Source organism: Scatophagus argus, chromosome 13 (assembly GCF_020382885.2).
Source record: "Scatophagus argus isolate fScaArg1 chromosome 13, fScaArg1.pri, whole genome shotgun sequence".
Taxonomy (NCBI): Eukaryota; Metazoa; Chordata; class Actinopteri; family Scatophagidae; genus Scatophagus; species Scatophagus argus.
Genome location: NC_058505.1, coordinates 1,405,376 through 1,423,436, shown reverse-complemented (window position 1 = coordinate 1,423,436; position 18,061 = coordinate 1,405,376). Strand labels below are relative to the sequence as shown.

General features: G+C 44.0%; 1 protein-coding gene and 3 non-coding genes across 5 annotated transcripts; 2 read left to right on the top strand and 2 right to left on the bottom strand.

The window, feature by feature from the left end:
• Window positions 1-2,421: 2,421 nt before the first annotated feature.
• Window positions 2,422-2,503, bottom strand: trnas-uga. Its single transcript has one exon. It is a non-coding gene; the product is annotated as a tRNA-Ser (tRNA).
• A 294-nt stretch (window positions 2,504-2,797) lies between these two features.
• On the bottom strand, window positions 2,798-2,879 carry trnas-uga. Its single transcript has one exon. It is a non-coding gene; the product is annotated as a tRNA-Ser (tRNA).
• A 772-nt stretch (window positions 2,880-3,651) lies between these two features.
• trnas-uga lies at window positions 3,652-3,733 on the top strand. The gene has a single exon. It is a non-coding gene; the product is annotated as a tRNA-Ser (tRNA).
• A 2,213-nt stretch (window positions 3,734-5,946) lies between these two features.
• On the top strand, window positions 5,947-17,654 carry LOC124069137 (double-stranded RNA-specific editase B2-like). Of its 2 annotated transcripts, XM_046407959.1 has the most exons (9): window positions 5,947-6,236; window positions 7,021-7,958; window positions 10,833-10,950; window positions 11,057-11,225; window positions 11,682-11,845; window positions 12,814-12,967; window positions 13,114-13,295; window positions 13,692-13,873; window positions 15,627-17,654. In XM_046407959.1, the coding sequence occupies exons 2-9, from the start codon at window positions 7,059-7,061 to the stop codon at window positions 15,792-15,794; spliced, it is 2,037 nt and encodes a 678-aa protein (XP_046263915.1). In that variant the 5' UTR covers window positions 5,947-6,236; window positions 7,021-7,058; the 3' UTR covers window positions 15,795-17,654. The 2 variants fall into 2 exon arrangements, with proteins under 2 accessions (XP_046263915.1, XP_046263914.1); XM_046407958.1 differs by lacking the exon at window positions 5,947-6,236 and having other exon boundaries at window positions 6,502-7,958; window positions 15,627-17,653.
• The last annotated feature ends 407 nt before the right edge of the window (window positions 17,655-18,061 follow it).

Sequence of the window (18,061 nt, the reverse complement as noted above, 5' to 3'; positions counted from 1 at the left end):
AAGCTTCCGTGCTTTAGTCACTGAGTTCTCAAAGACAAATGTAGGCTACATACAACAAAGCACATTCAAAAATACTCGCCAAGCAGCTGGTTTGAACAAAGGTCCCGCCTCCTGCTGGGCAGACAGCCAATCATACTTTGGGATAATGGGGTGGCCAGTCAGATTTAGCCCCTCCCTCCTTCTGGACACGCCCCTGATGTCCACATAAAGCTTTTCTGGAGAAAAAAGCTCCAAAATGCTTTGTTAGTGTGCACGGATGGCTGCAATGGAGAGGAAAAAGATGTGTAGACAGACAGACAGACAGACAGACAGACAGACAGATGACTTTATTAACCCCTGGAGGGAAACTGGGTAATTTAAATGTGTAGCCTGCTTAACGTGGACGTACTCTGGGGCGTTGGGGTTAGGGTTAGGGCCTCACTCAGCTGTCAGCAGTGTGGTTACATACGTGTGCTGTTGCTTTGACTTGAACAAAGTGAATCCCTCTTCCACCATCTGTCATGAGTGGCCGCTGGATTCGGCTGGTAAAATATAAAGTCTAACTTGTCATGTGGTTTTACCCTGGACTCTACTCCTTAGACAGGAGTTTTTAACATCGAGTCACCAGCAACACACACGGTCCACCATTAGAGACAAATGAAACACAATTTTTCACGCTGATAAAGTGACAGTAAAGCAGCAGATGAGGGCATTAAAAGTTGAAACGAGGCCATTGTCAGCAGTCAACAGCCTGCCATAGATTATTGCTGTCAGTGTTATTATCTCTCAGTGCAATTTCACTGCACATTACCATATGTTTCAGACAATAATTTAATCACTCATTTCCAAATAATGATCATCAGTCTGTTGATTTGAAAGTGGACGTTTAGCTTTGTCTGGCTTTGTTGCTGGCATGTGATTGGACGAGTTGCTGCACTGAACTAAATTTAGATGCAGAAAAGCTTTGTAGTCTGTTCTCCCTGCACACGAAGGAAAACCAAATCCGGTACCAATCACAAACACGCAAGCGCAGCAATTAAATTAGACAACACATAAATAAACGCAGCTTGCAAATGCCGCATAAATGCAAATGTGGTTGAATGCAGTGTTCTAAAGTCAGATATCCTCCATTTGGAAAACACTGAAAGTGCAGATGACATGTTGGTGAACCAGTTTAAGTTTCAGTCAGCGTGTGAGCAGATATGTGTGTTTGGTGGCTGGCTGAGTGGCTGACATCAGCAGGGCTGCGGTTTTTGTTCAGACTAATTATTTCAACAGGACATGCAGCGCTTTGCCTTAAACATTCAGAACATTTTAAATGTTAGCTAATCAGCCAGTTATTGTATTGATTAAGTAATTAGTTGTTTGCTCTACAAAATGTCCCACAGCAGCTAAAGGAGGTGGACAAAATGATGACAAAATAAAAGCACTGGATTAAAGACGTCAGTTCTGTTTACCTGAAAAACCTGAAATGAGATGAACTCGATGCGAAAGCGAAAACATTTTCTTCTTGGCCACTAGAGGGCAGCAGTACAAGCTATAAATAAACAGTGACATATCACCTTAAAACGTTGTTATGACAAACATGTCATCAAACAGTTTCCTACGCACACATCCTGCAGATCATCATCCTGTTTGAATCTGCCCGCCTGCTTTCACCCCTCATCGATCTCCACCAGCTCCACCAAAACATCTGCCTCTTTAGCTGCTACGTGTTCCGCTTTGTGCACCAGCTGCTCTCCAACTGCGTCTGCCTGCTTTTCCGCTGACAACAGCTGCCTAAATGTGCCATAAAACCAACACAATAAGCCAAAAGAGGCTAAAAAGCTAGCAGCAGCTCCTTCAACATTACATGATGTCTTTTGGTCTGTTGTTTATACAGACAGCAGACCAAAGGACGGCCTGTCAGTGCTTCATGAAGCCAACCTTTAGCTTGTGGGTGTTGATGTTTAAATATCAACTGTTTCATTTGTCACTGGGATTGTCTCATTGTCGCAAAAGCTTTTTCCATTTGAATCACTGCTAACTTGTGATAATCTATTGAATGATAAGAATAAGTGATTATATACAACATGTGATTTGTAAGCTGCTGAATCATTCATCATTTTCTGTGTGACTTGTGGGTGGTGTTGCTGTAAGGACGTGTCTGTGTTCATGTTTATTGGAGGGTGTGAACTCTGTCCATTAAGTGCAGATGTTAATGTGAGCTCATGTGAAGGTGCTGTCAGCCTCCGAACCCGCCTACACATCCACAGAGAGGCGATCGAAGCCCTCAGTGTGGCAGCGTTACAGCCTGTTGTAGTCAGAGATGGCAGGTAAAAAGGTTCTGTTTCTAAAGTTGAGTTTGGAAACCATAGAGAAGAACTTTTCAGTCACATCCATCTCTTTTCATTGGGTCACATCCAAACAGGTCTTCACCCTGTTGGAAACTGAGATCTTCATCACTGTGAGCAGGGTTTGAACCTGCGAGGGGAAACCTCATTGGGCTTCAAGTCCAACACCTTAACCACTCAGCCATCACAGCTGCCTGCTGCCTCGCCCATTGTTAGTAAAGAAACATCGCTGAGTGCAGCATTGAATCATTGTGATCAATCAGCATACGGTCTTTTTTTTCACTCTCACTGTTTTATCATGAAATACTAAATTACATAACAGCACACCATGCAGCTGCTTGTCCCGGGGTCTGCCCGTTAAAGGCAGTTTGTCTTCATCCTTGTCACTGAGTGTCCATGGAGCAAAGGTGTGTCTCTCTGTGGACTGAACTGAAAAGTATAGTTTGTCTACCTGCAGCTCCACACAAAGTGCTGTTTAAATGAGTCGCTGTGAGCAGGGTTTGAACCTGCGCGGGGAAACCCCATTGGATTTCAAGTCCAACGCCTTAACCACTCGGCCATCACAGCTGCCTGAACAACATGCAACGGGAGTCTGCTGGGACGTCTTCATGTTCAGGCTCACATGAATCCCAGGAGAGTAATTTAATGAGCAAGAAAGGTCAAAGAAATCTGATTAAATGTGAAAACAATGGACCAAACGTCGACTGTTACAACTATCATTTACTAATACCGAGGCAGCAGATATAGAATTTAATTCAGAAAGTTTCCATATTTCTTTGTCCTTGAGGAAAGACAGTCCACATTACAAGTAAATGAAACCGCTTGCCATTAATTACGCTTAGCAAATGAGATTATCCACAGCTGTCAGACCACACACACACACCGGACGGCGAGCGGGCGCTTCTCGCTTCCCCCCTGCCATGCCTAATTTCATTATTCTATTAAATAAGGTTCATTAACGGCGGCTGGATGGAGAAACTTTGCTTCCAAGCTTTGATAAACACGAGTACTGTGGAATATGAAGCAACACAAGCTTCCTGTTCCCATCTCTGCTCGGCTCACTTCACTTCCAGCAGGTTCTCAGCTTTGGTTCTGTGAAGTATTAATATCAGCATTTTGGGGTCATTTCTGCTGTCAGTGATGCTTTTGTTCAAAAAGGGATTAATTTTGGCTTAGATGTTCAGTCTGACAACATTTAATCTTATTTGGTGTATATGGACACAAATTCACCCCGACTGTGATGAAGAAAACACAATTGATGCTCAGGTGCATCAAGCCAATCGATTAAATTTCATCAGTATTTCACTGCCACGATGCTGGTCTGAAGTGAGCATGTGCAGCTGTGATGGCCGAGTGGTTAAGGCGTTGGACTTGAAATCCAATGGGGTTTCCCCGCGCAGGTTCAAACCCTGCTCACAGCGACTGTGCTTTTCAGTTCAGTCCACAGAGAGACACACCTGTCCTCCATGGACACTCAGTGACAAGGATGAAGACAAACTGCCTTTAACGGGCAGAAACCTCGGAGCAGATCTGTTTTCTGTGCCTTTACCTGCAAAGATGATATGACGAAGCCCCTTTCAAACCTGCACTGCTTCCTTTAATTATTCTGCAAATCTTTATTTAAATCTTAAATTCTACTCATGTCAGCTCACTCTGCTTTCACCACAGAGCGAGTGAAAGGGCCAAAGCCAAAGCTGATGAGTTTTCTGCCATGTGATGGGATGTGGAAGTATAGAAAGGTGAAGGGTGAAGAAGAAGAGTCGTTTATGGGAGGAAGAGGAACACTAACTGGAGAGATGAACACATTTGTAATCTTCTGTCTGTGAGGGACGGCTGTGCTTCTCCTTCACTCGACTGTTGACATTTTTTGTTTGATGAATTTGCTTCACAAAACCATTTTGCAGGTTTGCTTGTGAAGATTTGCGAGCCGTGAAGATTACAGGTGGATTAAGAAAATCGTTTGTCACGTTGCAACCTGGTTAACCTTTACATAAACCAAGTGTAAAGTCCAACACTGCAATTCACAAACGGCTGTGAGTTAATGAAGTGCAACTCGGTTCAGAGGGTGGAAACTCAGAAAGAGAGAGAGAGAGAGATGAATGAATGAAGAAGTGGAAATGACAGGAGGTGTGGGAAGGTGCGAGGGCTTAGCTGATACGACGCAAAGACAAACACAGTTATTATCTTTTTCATCCCAAAATAAATGGCCCCATTAGCGGTGATGATGCAGGTCATTAAAACATCTCCGGATCTCCACCTGCCGCGGCCTTCAGAAGCTCCAGACTCACATCATTACATCCACCTCCCATCTCGCGGCTCTCGCTCATATCGGCCCACCACTTAATGGCATCACACGCCTAATAGAACTGCAAGGTGCAGGGTTAATGCAGGATAGTTTAGTGTGCATCCTCATTATTCTAATGACTCTGAGTTTGCATTGCAGTGCCCTCCAGAATCACCAGTCACCAGGGGTACAAATGGGCAGTAAAATTACCCACCAGGAAAAACAAGCATCTTTCATCTTACTGGGATTGTTTCAGAAGTCAAACAACTTGTATGACACCAGTCATTATCAGATTCATTAGGGCTTAGGAGGAGTGCAGCATCAGCCGGACCGAACGACTGATTTCATTTGATTTGTTTTTGCTGCTTTTTGGTTTTGTAAATCATTTAAAATAATTTTCCTTCAAGGCACCTTAAAGTAAAGTTTTATCAAAATGCCACAGAGCGTGAGGGGAAAACTGATATAATTAACAGTGAATAATGAAGTGCCTTTGAGACGGCTCGCTATTTTAGCGTTGATCCAGAATACGTTTCACCAGCAGCAGGCAGACGTTAATATTTCATAAACAGTAGATATGAAATATAACTGTGTCCCTGCAGCTCATGTTTCTCTGTGTTTATGTCTGAGTGTGGAGTTTGTTGTGCCACACATGCACTGCTAAACAACTGCTGTTAAACAGCAGACCAGATAAATCAATACGGGGATAAACGGGGTCACTGGTTCAGGGGCCAGTGGGGACCAGCAGGTGATCCATCACAGGCCTGGAGCTGCTGCTTCCTGAAGACAAAATCCCACAATCAAACCCATGGAAGACGAAGTTTAATTAGAGAGTACAGGCCAAAACATGAAAATGAGGTGTTTCAGGAGGGAAGACATGTTTTAAACAATTACCAAATCAAGTCTTTTTTTAAATATTTTTGGTGCAAAATGACTCAGTGGAGTCTCTACAGATTCTTTGTTTCTGCAAACCCTGTGGCACCGTCACAATCAATTTACTGGACGTCTTCCCAAAGAAAACTCATTGGTAAAGATGAAAACCACCACATGTGGAGAAACATGATTATCTTTGACAAGATGGCGTTGTTGTTATCACCGATGGACTCCTGTCTTTGCGAAACCTTCAGACCACTTGCCAAATCGCTTGAAATCTAATGAAAAACTATTGTGCTTGATTCAAAAACTGTGTGACTGGATTAACAAGGCAAAGCTTCTCGTTCAGTTTAAGTCCCTGGACGCTTCCCATCGGAGAACCTCAGTCCTTATCACCGACACCTTTCAATTACCCCGCCTGCCGCCTTTCTGTTTGTTTTCACTCCGTCCATTTCGTGGGGACTCTAACGGTCCTGCCGGCCTCACTCACCACGTTTGCACTATCACCATGAATGTGTTTACCTCAGTCCACCTCATTATTTTAATGGCAGGGAGTGAATATGAAACTATGCAGTCGAGGCGTTCAGAGTCTGTAACTGGGCTCAGTTCATAACCACAGAAGTGTGAGTACTGCATCCTGCTGTGGAGAAAGTGTTCAGTGACTTTGTGTGTTTGATGATGCTGTCTTTCAGGGCGGAGCAACACGTTGTCACCCCTCATCAGACGCTGGGATCCTGGAGCATCGTCAGCTGAGGACGCAGACAACTCAAGTAAGTCTTCCCACCTGAAAATTTTCCACGATTTGCTGTCATTGACAACATGCTACAACCACGTTACCACAGGCGCCACGTAACCGAGGAAAATGTTGAAATTATGCGGATTGTTTTACTGTATTACACTCCAAGTGGGTAAGCAGTTTATTTGGCTATGAAACATTCTCACGGCATAAACTGACATTACATTTTTAAATTTACACAGGTAACCAGGTTTCTTACCAGGCAACCAGGATTCTTACATGGTTACCTGTAACCACATATGTGCATGGCAGACTGCAGAAAGGCAGAGTAAAGAGCAGAGACGGTGGATGAAAAGAGAAGTCATTACACAGAGCGACACATTCTTGTATTTAACATTGTTTTATCCAAAAACAAACTGAAAGTGAAACTAACACAAAGTCTACAGTCGGTTTCCACCTGAACTGTAAAGTTAGACACATTAACACTGTGTTTTCGTCTTTCCGCCTTCGATTTTTGAAATTATTCATTGGTTCCAAAAATTAGGCTGATCACACAGTAACCTGGTCCAAAACTTTGGATTAGGACCAAACATCTGCAAGGCTAACAAGAATCCCATCAGCCTCAGCTGGTGTCTGCGTTTCTTGCTAATGAGGACATGTTAGTATGCTAACAGGCTAAACTAAGATGGTGGACACAGTAAACGTTATATCTGCCCAACATTTGCATGTCATTGGAGGCACGTCAGCATTTAGCTCAAAGTTCAGTCTCTGGCTCTTGTTTCCTGTTTTTCCATGTCATGATTTGGATTTGTCCACAGGTACGAGCAGTTTGGAGAATCAGGATGAGAAAAGACAGATGGACTGTGACTCACTACAAAAGTATCATCCATCAACTTTTTGCACAACCTTCCCCAAACACGCACCAAGAGCTCTGAAGAGGAAGCAGCCGCTTGTGGATGGAAAGGAACGACTGCTCCACCAAAGCCACTTGACTTGTAAAAGAGCAGCCTGGACTGTGACTCAGAAGAACGCGCTGGTGCAGCTGAACGAGTTACGACCTGGTCTGCAATATGAGGTCTTGTCAAAGACTGGCCCGCTTCATGCCCCAGTGTTTTCCGTAGGCGTGGAGGTGAATGGTTTCCGCTTCGAGGGGCAAGGACCAACAAAAAAGCAGGCGAAGATGAGGGCTGCAGAACTGGCTCTCCGGTCATTCATCCAGTTCCCAAACGCCTCCCAGGCTCACGCCACCATGTGGAACTTCACCAGCACTCCCACAGATTTTACAGCAGATAAGCCGGACATCCCCGACACGTTACTCAAAGAGTTCGAGCCATCGCTGCGTGAAAACTGCGATCTCTTGCACTGCAACACAGCAGCAGAAAACGAGGTTTGCCGCAGCGTTTACAACCACAGACGGCTTGTTCGACTCACGCTGGACTTGGTCTCATCGGCAAGTCCGAAAAGACGAGCCCTTAGCGCCTCACTATTAGAGCACCTCAGCCCGGTGGTGCTGCTCAGTGAGCTGCGACCTGGACTCAGGTACATGTGCCTGACAGAGAGACTTCATGGCCAGCCAATGAGGAGTTTTGTGATGGTGGTTAGGGTGGAGGGGAGGGTGTTTGAAGGGTGTGGTCGCAACAAGAGGCTGGCCAAAGCCCAGGCAGCAGCAGCCGCCCTACAGTCTCTTTACAACATAAGTCTGGGACCAGAGAGGAAGGTCATCCAGGCAAGTAGAGCCAAAGATCAGCTACCTCAGGTGAGTTGGTCAGGCTTCTGATGTCACCACACAGCATCTGGATCAAACACATCTTCTGTTCCTGTTTCAGCCACTGACATAAAGATGACTGATGTGCGCTGGGGGAGGAGCTTATGAGCTGTACTGCAGCCAGCCACCAGGGGGCGATCAGATGTTCTGTCTTGTCTGCCATCTTATATACAGTCAGCAGTTCAGCTGATAAAACTGGGTCATTTTTAATTCATTTTTAATTCATGTTCGGATTATATAGGACTCAGTTTTCAGTTTCAGAGTAAGCACACAGTTTTGGTTTAGTCCAGATCTCATTTGTTCAGTGGTGTTAGTCTCTGTGAGTTGCTGTTTCTCCAATTTACATATTCCTTAGGTTTATTCTGTTATGTTAGTAATAAATATGTAATAAATAACAGTAATTTTGTGTCTAACTCCCCCACCCCCCAACTTACAGGCTGCATAAGTAAAGCGTTGAAAACAAAGACACATTTCTTTATTTTAAGGATTGCAACAATTTAGAATGTCAACAAAATCAGATAAATAAAATAAGAAATAAAAGGAATTTGCCCCAGACTTAAGCGCCCCTCACATGTCATAGACATCGCTCCCTGACTCTGAGACAGCAGATCAGCTTGAAGCAGCGACACTGAATTCGCCTCTTGTGTCTTTAGCTCTCGTCAGTCTTTTAAATGGTCTGGATTAATGGGTCCGAGTTGCGCCGTGTGCTACCAAATGGAGTGAGCCACACATCAGCATGGCCATCATGTCCCGAGGCCCGAGAGCTGGATGCTGTCCCGTACGCTCGTCTGTAGCATCCAAACAACTTCATTATAGTCGAATTGTCCGCTGCGTCTTTTGCTGTCGCCTTTTATGAATACAAGAAGATTCGTCTTCCAAGATCAGCCTCACGGAGCTGAGCAGGGCCAATACTGAACCACACCGTCATCTAAATATGCAAAAGAATATGGAGTCTTCAGACAAGACATGTAGAGCCTTTATTAAACCCTGGGGGGAGGCTTGATGAGAGCATCCTTAGACAGGAGGGTAACATTTTAGATGAAAATAAAAGCATTTTGATGCTCCAGATTTGATTTTAGTCGTATTCAGGTTGAACCACCAACACTCAACACTTTTGCAGATGCTTCCCTCCTCCTCTTTGTGTAGTTTCTTTTGCACATCCTCCCCAGATGATCATTTAGCATCAGCTCCCCTTCAGTATGAACTGTCTGTCAGGCGGCGTGACGCATTAATGAACATTATTACAGCACATTAGGGATGAAGGAGGGGCGGCGGCAGACCGAGGAGATTGAGGTGGAGCGAGGAGGTGGTGTGAAGAGCATAATAATCTGACAGATAATTGTTTAACACACTCATTACACACGACCTTGTGCCACAGTCATCCAGAAAACATCGAGCAGAGGAGTTTCCCTCCAAAGAAACAAAGAAGACATTTCCGATGCAGACCCTGAGGTCAGGTCCATAGTTTGGGGTAATTAATGACACGCAGGGTTTGAATTCTAAGTGTATCACATGTGTTGTGTTTTTAAAGCTGACTCTGAACAGGTGACATCACCATGACAACATTATACTGTATGTTTCAGCAGCAAGGACGAGCTCTGACTTTGTCTTTTAACTTCCTGTCCACACAGGAAGTGGAAATGGTTTTAGATTTCCACTTCCTGCATTTTTTAAAGTTTTTATTGTGCATCAGACCAGTTTATCATCTAACGTGCGGTGTGAAGGATCGACGGAACCGGACGAAACAGTCACAACAGTGTTCCCACACGGGACCAGGGTCAGCCGGTCCAGCTCTTGCTTTGGTCTATGTGACTGGTCTGAACGTGTTGGTGTTTATGTCAGTCAGACCACATCAGGTCCACTGTGGTCCACCAAAGTTAAAGAGACGTCTGTAAAACCGCTGACAGGACAACCTGAACTGTGCCCACAAACCCTCACTAATCTTATTCATTGTGTAATTAAGCTGCATAAAACATGACCTCCAAATCATTTAAATGATGATCTATTTTCTTTTTTTTTTAAGTTTAGACAGTCGGTGGACGTCTGGTTTACCCACCCATCATATTTCTCAAACATGAATTATTTGCAGCTTCTACTGGGCTCAATTCAGACTGTCAAACATTTCATCTCCTTCCTCCAGACTGAGGAGAGAGTTTGATGGGTCGAGACGTCTTGTTTTCTCCCAAATGTTCGGCAGAAAAATGTGAGGACATTTAGCACGGCTGATATTTACACGATCTTAACGGTCACCGCGGTTTTATCTCCACGCCGTCGTTTTGTTTTGATGCTCTGCTGCATATAACTAACTACCTAACTTTCTGATGTCTGCCAAAAGAGTGACTCTCCTCTAAACACATAATTAGGCATATTTTGACAAGCAGGAGTGAGCCTTCTCTTCCTCGGCACAGTTTGGAGCGAGAAAAGTCTCGGACATCACTGACAGACTGTCAGAGATTCTTGGCGAGCTCGTACTCGTGCTCCAGGCGAACGTCACAGCTGCTGGCGCATCTCCACACACTTCGTTTGAAGGTTTTCTGGGTGTTGGTGGCTACCGGGGAAAATAAGTCTTAATGTCATCAGGTTCAAATATAGCTGAAATAAAATGTAGCCTCTCAGTTTCTCCTACCAACTTTATACAGAATGTGGGCAGCAGTAATGAGTTGAGTTAAAGGCGAGGAGGGAACAGGGACAGGTGAGGTCATGGTGACCTCTGGCCACCAAAATCTAATCAGTTCGTCTTTGAGTCCAGGTGGACATTTGTGCCAAGTTTGAAGAAATTCCATCAAGGCGTCCTGAGTTATCTCAGGACTGCATGGAAACATATCAAATCTGTAAACTCTGCGTGCACCGTTTCTTCTTCTGCAGTTCTTCGCAGAGTCCATTTTCCACTTGGTGAGAAAGAAATACAACGAGCTGACAGACAACTGTTTGTCTACCTCGCACGCCCGTCACAAGGTCCTGGCAGGGATCGTCATGACCAGAGGTGAGTGGTGGAGGCCAAAACTGAGAAAGTCAATCTTTGGCCCAACAAGTCACCAAAAGTCTGAACTTTGCAGTTCACATTCTCCTGTCCTACACGTCTGCTCCAGGATTCGACCTCAGATCAGCCCAGGTTGTGTCTCTGGCCACAGGGACCAAGTGTCTGGACTCGGACAGCGTCAGCGACCACGGCGGTACGCTCAGCGACTGCCACGCTGAGGTCGTGAGCCGGAGGGCGCTGGTTCGTTTCCTGTACGCTCAGCTGGAGCTGCTGCTGTGGTACGACCCTGAGCTCCGACCCGCAAACGATTTTCTGTGGTTGCTTTTTACGTTGAGAAGCGTTTGTTTTTGTAACATCCATTTTGTCAGTGAAATCTGATCGTAAACATCTGCACAGACGAAGCAGATCAGCTGAATGTTTGACTTCTAAACTGACTCATTTCTAATCAGGAGAGTTTTTCTAACTTCAGCTCTGATTATTGCTTTTTCAGTCACACAGAAGCAGATATGTTTTCTTCAATATTTTAGGTTCCCGCATCTCAAAATGTGCAAATAAACTCATCAGTAACTACAAACTGACCGATTAAAAGCTGCTGGTTATCCTCACAGCTGGGATTGATAGAGTTTTGCATAAATTATCTAACTAAGTTTGTGCTGTCAGTCTTTAGTCAGATGTTAGTTTAGTTTCTGTCATCCGTTTTGTCTCTGTCTCTCTTTTCGGTGTCCTCTGTGAAGTAAGCCAGCAGACTGTGAGGAACAATCCATCTTCGTACCAAATAAAGATGGCTGCGGCGGTGGCGTCCTCCGCCTGCAGGACGGCGTCCTCTTCCACATGTACGTCAGCTCGTCGCCGTGCGGAGACGCTCGACTCAACTGCCCGTACGAGAGCTCAGCTGCATGTGAGACTCTGATAATGATGATACGTGTCATTTGTGCTTCTCTACCTGACCCAGGTGCACATTCACACCTTGTCATCGGCACAGTATGTCGTTATAGATCTCTTCAATAATCTACATGTTCTGCAGCTATTTATATTCTGTCCTTAGTTGCTGCACAAAGCCACTAACCTCAGGCAGTTTCATTTATTTTTAAAGGTAAAATCTGCCATAAAACACTTTAGCTCTGTGAAAGCATGAATTAATAAATACTGCTGGCTTCATTAAGCAGCTCAGTCCGGGTTTCCTCTTCTCGTCGGCGACTGAATAAAATGTTTTCTAGAGTTGACAAGGATTTTGTGCAGCTACTTCAGGGCCACACGCAGAAAACGATCCAAAACAAACATCAGTTTTTAGTGTCAAACAGTGAGAACTTTTGTCAAAGACGAATCCAGCAGAAATAGACAACATCACAATGCAACAACAGGACAGTCTGGGGTTTGAATAAGAATGACGATTTGTTTGTGAATAACCCACAGCTGAGCACAGAACAACCACAACCAGTCTGCAAAAATCCTGTGCATTCTGGGTAATGTAGGCTCCAACATGTTACGTTCAAGTACACCATCATTAGGCAGAGACTCAGGCAGGTTTAATGTCCCCCACCCCGACAGGAAATCATAATTCAATTCAATTCTGTCAATTCATCCTGAGACAGACGTGAACGTCTGAACCAGTCCACCAACCCCAGTACATTCAGGAGCTGTGCAGATATTTCACTCATAACAGCACAAGTAGAACTAATGGTGGCATGAGATGAAAAAGTCAGGGGATCAGGGGGATTCAGTCTTATGGGGACCATGAATATCTGCACAAAATGTCAGAGACATCCATCCAATAGCTGCGCAGACATTTCAGTCTGGGCCAAAGTGCTGCTAAAAACAAGAGTGTTTGTCTGTAAGTCTTCCTCTCCTTCTTCTTCTTCACGTCAGATCCCAGCAGAAGGTTCCACTGTCACCTCAGGGTGAAGGTGGACGGAGGTGAGGGGACGCTGCCTATCACAGCACGAAAAGCCGATCAGACATGGGATGGCGTGTCGCAGGGCAGACCTCTCATCACCATGTCCTGCACTGACAAGATGGCGAAGTGAGTTTTCTTTTCTTTAAATTGTGCATAATTTTTAAAGGACAGTTTCAGTTTGTTCCAACTTGGAGACAACTTGGAATTTTCATCTTATGTTCACTCAGTTCAGGCAAACCTCACTTGTGTTTTAAACTTGTTCGTCTCAAAAGGTGGAGCGTTCTGGGCCTCCAGGGGGCGCTCCTCTCTCACCTGGTGGAGCCGGTTTACCTGCACAGCCTGACGGTGGGGACGCTCAGCCACACGGGTCACCTGGGCAGGGCGATGGCACGACGCCTCGCCCCCGTCAAGCACCTGCCCTTCCCACACCGACGGCAGCAGCTGCTGCTCGGCTGTAAGTCCACATGCAGCCTCAAACTACCTGTTTAACACACCTGAAGTGTATGAGATAAACAGAAGAACCTGAAGAAACTTGAAAAGGTTGAAAAAAAATAGAAAAAAATATCATGTTTTGAGTCTGCAGAGCAGTTGCTGTATTATACGGTATATTATGTGACTGTATTTCATGGTGTTAAAAATTTTAATAAAAACAACGTGGCAAACTAAATTCCTATCCTACGATAAGACAGGATTTCAGACTTACGAAGTTTTTGAGTAATGAGGCCCACTGACAGACTGTGGATGACAGGGGTTAAGAAGTCAGTAAGTGAGTACACACTGTATGAGAACACCAGTCTCAGAGGGTAACTGTCCTCAAACCTTCCCTGTGGTTTCCTCGCTGTCTGCACAGGCCTGAGCAGCAGTGAAGGTCGGCCAGCAGGAAAAGCGCCGAACGTCAGCGCGAACTGGAGCTGTGGTGACGTAGGCCTCGAGGAAATCAGCACCTCCACAGGAAGGAGGAAGGACTCAGGGGCGGCGTCACGGCTCTGCAGGCGCTCCATGTTCGCCCGCTGGCAGAGGCTGCAGCATCAGGTGGGTCAGAGACTGGAAACAGTGAGGCTTGTCAGGAGAACCCAGCAGTATGGAAGCACATAAGGCTCATTAATACACTATAGAGACAAAAGTATCCAGACACCCCTCGTCATGGGTCTGCTTCTCAGGGTTTGGGCTCGGCCCCTGACTTCCAGTGAAGGGAAATCTTAATGCTTCAGCACACCAAGACATTTTGGACAATGCTATGCTTCCAACTTTGAGATTGTGAGCCAGGCCTTTTGGTCCAACATCAGTGTGTGACCTCACAAATGCTCTACTGCATGAATGGGCACAAATTCCCACAGAAACACTCCAACATGTTGTGGAAAGCCTTCACAGAAGAGTGGAAGCTGTTAGAGCTGCAAAGCTGTGTGAGTGTTTACAATGAGACGTCATTAAAGTCCCTGTTGCTGTGATGTCAAGTGTCCCAGTACTTTTGTCTATATAGTGTATCTTGAGTTTGAGCCTCAAAAACTTAAAAACAAAAATTCACACATTCTTATGAGTTCATATATTTTTCTGTTTCACATGCAAGCAAAAGGTGAACTGCAGGCTGCGCTCTCAAAATATTAATGCTTCCATACAGAATTAATGAATTAATGCCCTTTTTTGCTTCCATACAGTCTGAGGCAGGGATGGAATGTGGCAGCTGCTTGTTGAAGCACTTAATCACAATGTCAGATAAAAGTGGCTTACTTAAAACACCACAACAGATGAACAGACAAGCTGACGTACTGAGGTCTACCAGCTACTTCGTTAGCACACAGAAGCGATCGGTCTTTCTGTCTTTTAAAAGCAAGGTTTAATTTCCACTGTGAATTGAAATATGCATGTGCTGGGCCCAGCGATCGCTGTTTAAAATCTGATGATGGCAGAGTCATAATTATTTACAAAAGCCGCTGGACTCGTGTAGCGGAGGAAAAGCTGCTCTAAATATCACATGGAGAAGACACAGAGCATTTTTAAAAAGATTTTGAAATGTTTCTGCTCAGACGGAGACAAGACAAAGCTACAAAGACTGAATGAGGGGCAGAGTTAAATAATGACGCAGTATTTTAGAAACTCGACGAGTTGAAAAAGAATTGACTGAAGTGAGGGGGAGCGAGACAGAAGAACTACAAGTTAAAGACGGACCTTAGACCTCCCTAATGTGAGAAACATGGATCAGTAGGTATGATGGGACACGTAAGCATGACAGCCCTGATTGACATATGATACATAAAAAACGAAGACTTTGCAATGTGGTTGATTCATGACTGTGTTCAGTACCAAAAGCACCAGCATCAACAATGTAGCTTGAGTAGTCAGTTCAGTTTGGAGCGGCTTTAAAGGAGCTTTCTCACTGCTAATAACCACCAATAACCAAACATTTCGTCCATTTAGACGCCTCAGTTCCAGGTCTCGGCTGATGAACCATCGGTGTGGCTCACAGGGGGAACCTAAAGGGTTAATGTTGTTACACCTGTTGTCACACCTGGGCTTTGACAGGTCAAAATGTCTGCTGTGCAAAAATGACATTTGGTGGGACAGGCGTCATTTTGAGGAGGCTGAACAGTACAAGAGATGATTGACAAAAGTTATTCTTAGCAGAGAACCCAACATGGACACAACAGAAATGGACCAGCGCTGAGGCTGCTCAGTCAGCTTTCAGTTTTTCAGTTGTGGAACCAGTGGAGAATATCTCCCCAAGTATCTACAAATCTTGGTTTATTTTTGTAATTTTGCAATAATGTTAAACTTCTGTCTTTGTCAGTTGAGCGGTGAAGAAGCCCCTCTAGGGACATATTCTGCCTCCAAGATGGCTGCCGGACGCTACCAAAGGGCAATGGTGCAGTTTACCAGCACTCTGCAGGGGGCAGGGCTGGGATCTTGGCTCAGAAAACCTCCAGAACTGGGTCACTTCAACATCAATGTGTGCTAAAGGCTGGATGTGGAGGATTAGAATGAAGTTCTCATGTGCTTTTCATTTTGAATATGTGGATGAGACCGTCCTCCCACACTCCTCCGTTTAGCTTCTATGAGAAATGATAAACACTGATGATTGTAGAGACATGGGACAGACAAGTAAATAACTGATTATGCAAACGAGCACAACACATACACAAAAGTAAATGAAATTTGAGCAGGAGCTGGAGCAGACATTTTAGTGTGTAACATTAGCTTCAGTAGTATAAAAGCTCTGGAAGCTAACGCCAGCTTGTTTGGCTAACTTAAACCTAAAACCACTTAGCTAGCAGACATTTTCTAAGCAATATACAGTGTTTGAATTTAACTCTTTATTAAGGTCAGTTAACTGAAGAAACAACTGTACAGTTAAGGCTGAATGAGTAAATGTCAGCTGAGCACCACTAATGCAGTGTTACTGTCATGCTGCAGACACACCAGTTATGAGTTTATATGTAATCTGGCTAATACTTTTAGCTACGATATCTACAAAAATCCAAATTAGACACAAAACACAATTCAGCTAATTAAAATTAACTACAATTAGAAGTTAGATGTTGCTATATGTTGCCAAATGCCTACAAATATGTAATACAAATCTAAAAAACAGTCAGTCAAAGCTTAATTTCAAACCATTTGCTGTGACTTCCAGGTTAGCTTTTGGGCCAACTGTTTTGGAATAATTCTGTACGCGCTCAAGTGAAAGTTAAGGGAGATTTTCTTCCTCCTTTTGTTTTCCAAAGGCCACAGCAAACAGACGCCGAAAGACACCGTGAATTTGGTGTAGTGTGGGTCGTGTTTGCTGCCCAGGTGTGAACATCATTAGATGCCCAAAGATACTGAAGATGGACTCATTCATCCAATTTTATCTTGCATCTGTACATTTATTTACTTCTAAGGGACCTTCTTTGACACAGTCTTCACAGGCCAATGTCCTCACTGTCCAATAGTGTCCGCATAAGGTCTAAAGTCCACCCTGGTCCTCACAAACTCTACATAATAGGAGTATAAATACACATAAGAGACATGGTTTTGTCATTTCAGAGGACGTCGTATTGACTTTTAGCAAATTGTGACCTTAACCATAACCACTACACACCTACTCAAAACCAAACCAAAAACCAAGTCTTAACTCTAACACTAAGCGGTTTACTTCATATGTGAGAAGATTTATAGCTCCCATAATGTGATTACTACAATGTAGAAGATGACTGTGAAGCAAAATCATTTTTATTAGTAACAACAGCTTCTGGTTTCTACATGACAGAACCAAGAGTCACATCTGAGTTTTATTCTTTGTGTTTTTTGTGTTTGTTTACATTGAGAAAATTTGTGTTTTGATGTTTCAGTAATTTGATGTAACTGTATGCCCTCCCTTGTTCAGTTAGGTTGATGTTTTCCACCCTCATGCATTCTGAAACTCAGCATCGAAAGCACGCTGCCACCTAGTGAAACACTGTGTGCACTACAACATGTGGAGTCAAGCTTTTACTGCAGACAGAAATATGTTACTGAATGTTACATGATAATGATAAATGTAATGACAAACATCCCAAAAGCTTTTACTTTCCAGGGAAATTCTTCTCGTGTGGTTGGTGTCTCCTCCTGCTCATTTATAAGTTTCCTGAGTTAAGGAATGTAAGAGCACTTCTACTGCGAGCGACCAGTTTGAATGTGATGTAAACTTTTATTAGGTATGCAGAATGGATGTGGGCTATACTGGTCATGAGTCTTTTTAATCCCTGGGAATAAATGATCTTATTTGTGTTAGTGTTTTGTGTTTTGTGTTTGAGTATCTTTTATCATATCAAAGCTATACTTCAGCATCAACATCCACAAACAGTGGAGGTCAGTGGATGTTTGCTTAGATAACTTCAAATATAAAGCAAGCTCCTAATATTAGTATACAGTAGTGGAAAGAATATGTATTGTATAGTATAATGGAACTAGTTTACACTTCATTTGCATTGCTCAAAGCAGAAAGGAAACTGCTGAAAAGACAATGTCTCCTTCCAGAAATCATGACCTTGTCGTGAGCAGCTTTAAACTAATTTAGCTCATATATTTTAACTTTTGTTTTAGCAAACAAGCAGACATGGAGAAAAGGCATTTGTCTTTGTGTTCACCTGATGAATGTTAGACCTTTTAGCTGTCGGATGTTTCACTGTCTTCACCAGCTGCTGTTTGGTGTCCAATCCTCTGAAGAGACAATCACGTACAACCCAAAAACCACTCCAGTACAAA

Coding starts and splice junctions, on each gene's coding strand:
- LOC124069137 (XM_046407958.1), top strand. CDS start 6,888: ATGGTGGACACAGTAAACGTTATATCTGCCCAACATTTGCATGTCATT. Junction 11,846..12,813: donor GTACGAGAGCTCAGCTGCAT/GTGAGACTCTGA, acceptor TCTTCACGTCAG/ATCCCAGCAGAAGGTTCCAC. Junction 12,968..13,113: donor TGCACTGACAAGATGGCGAA/GTGAGTTTTCTT, acceptor TCGTCTCAAAAG/GTGGAGCGTTCTGGGCCTCC.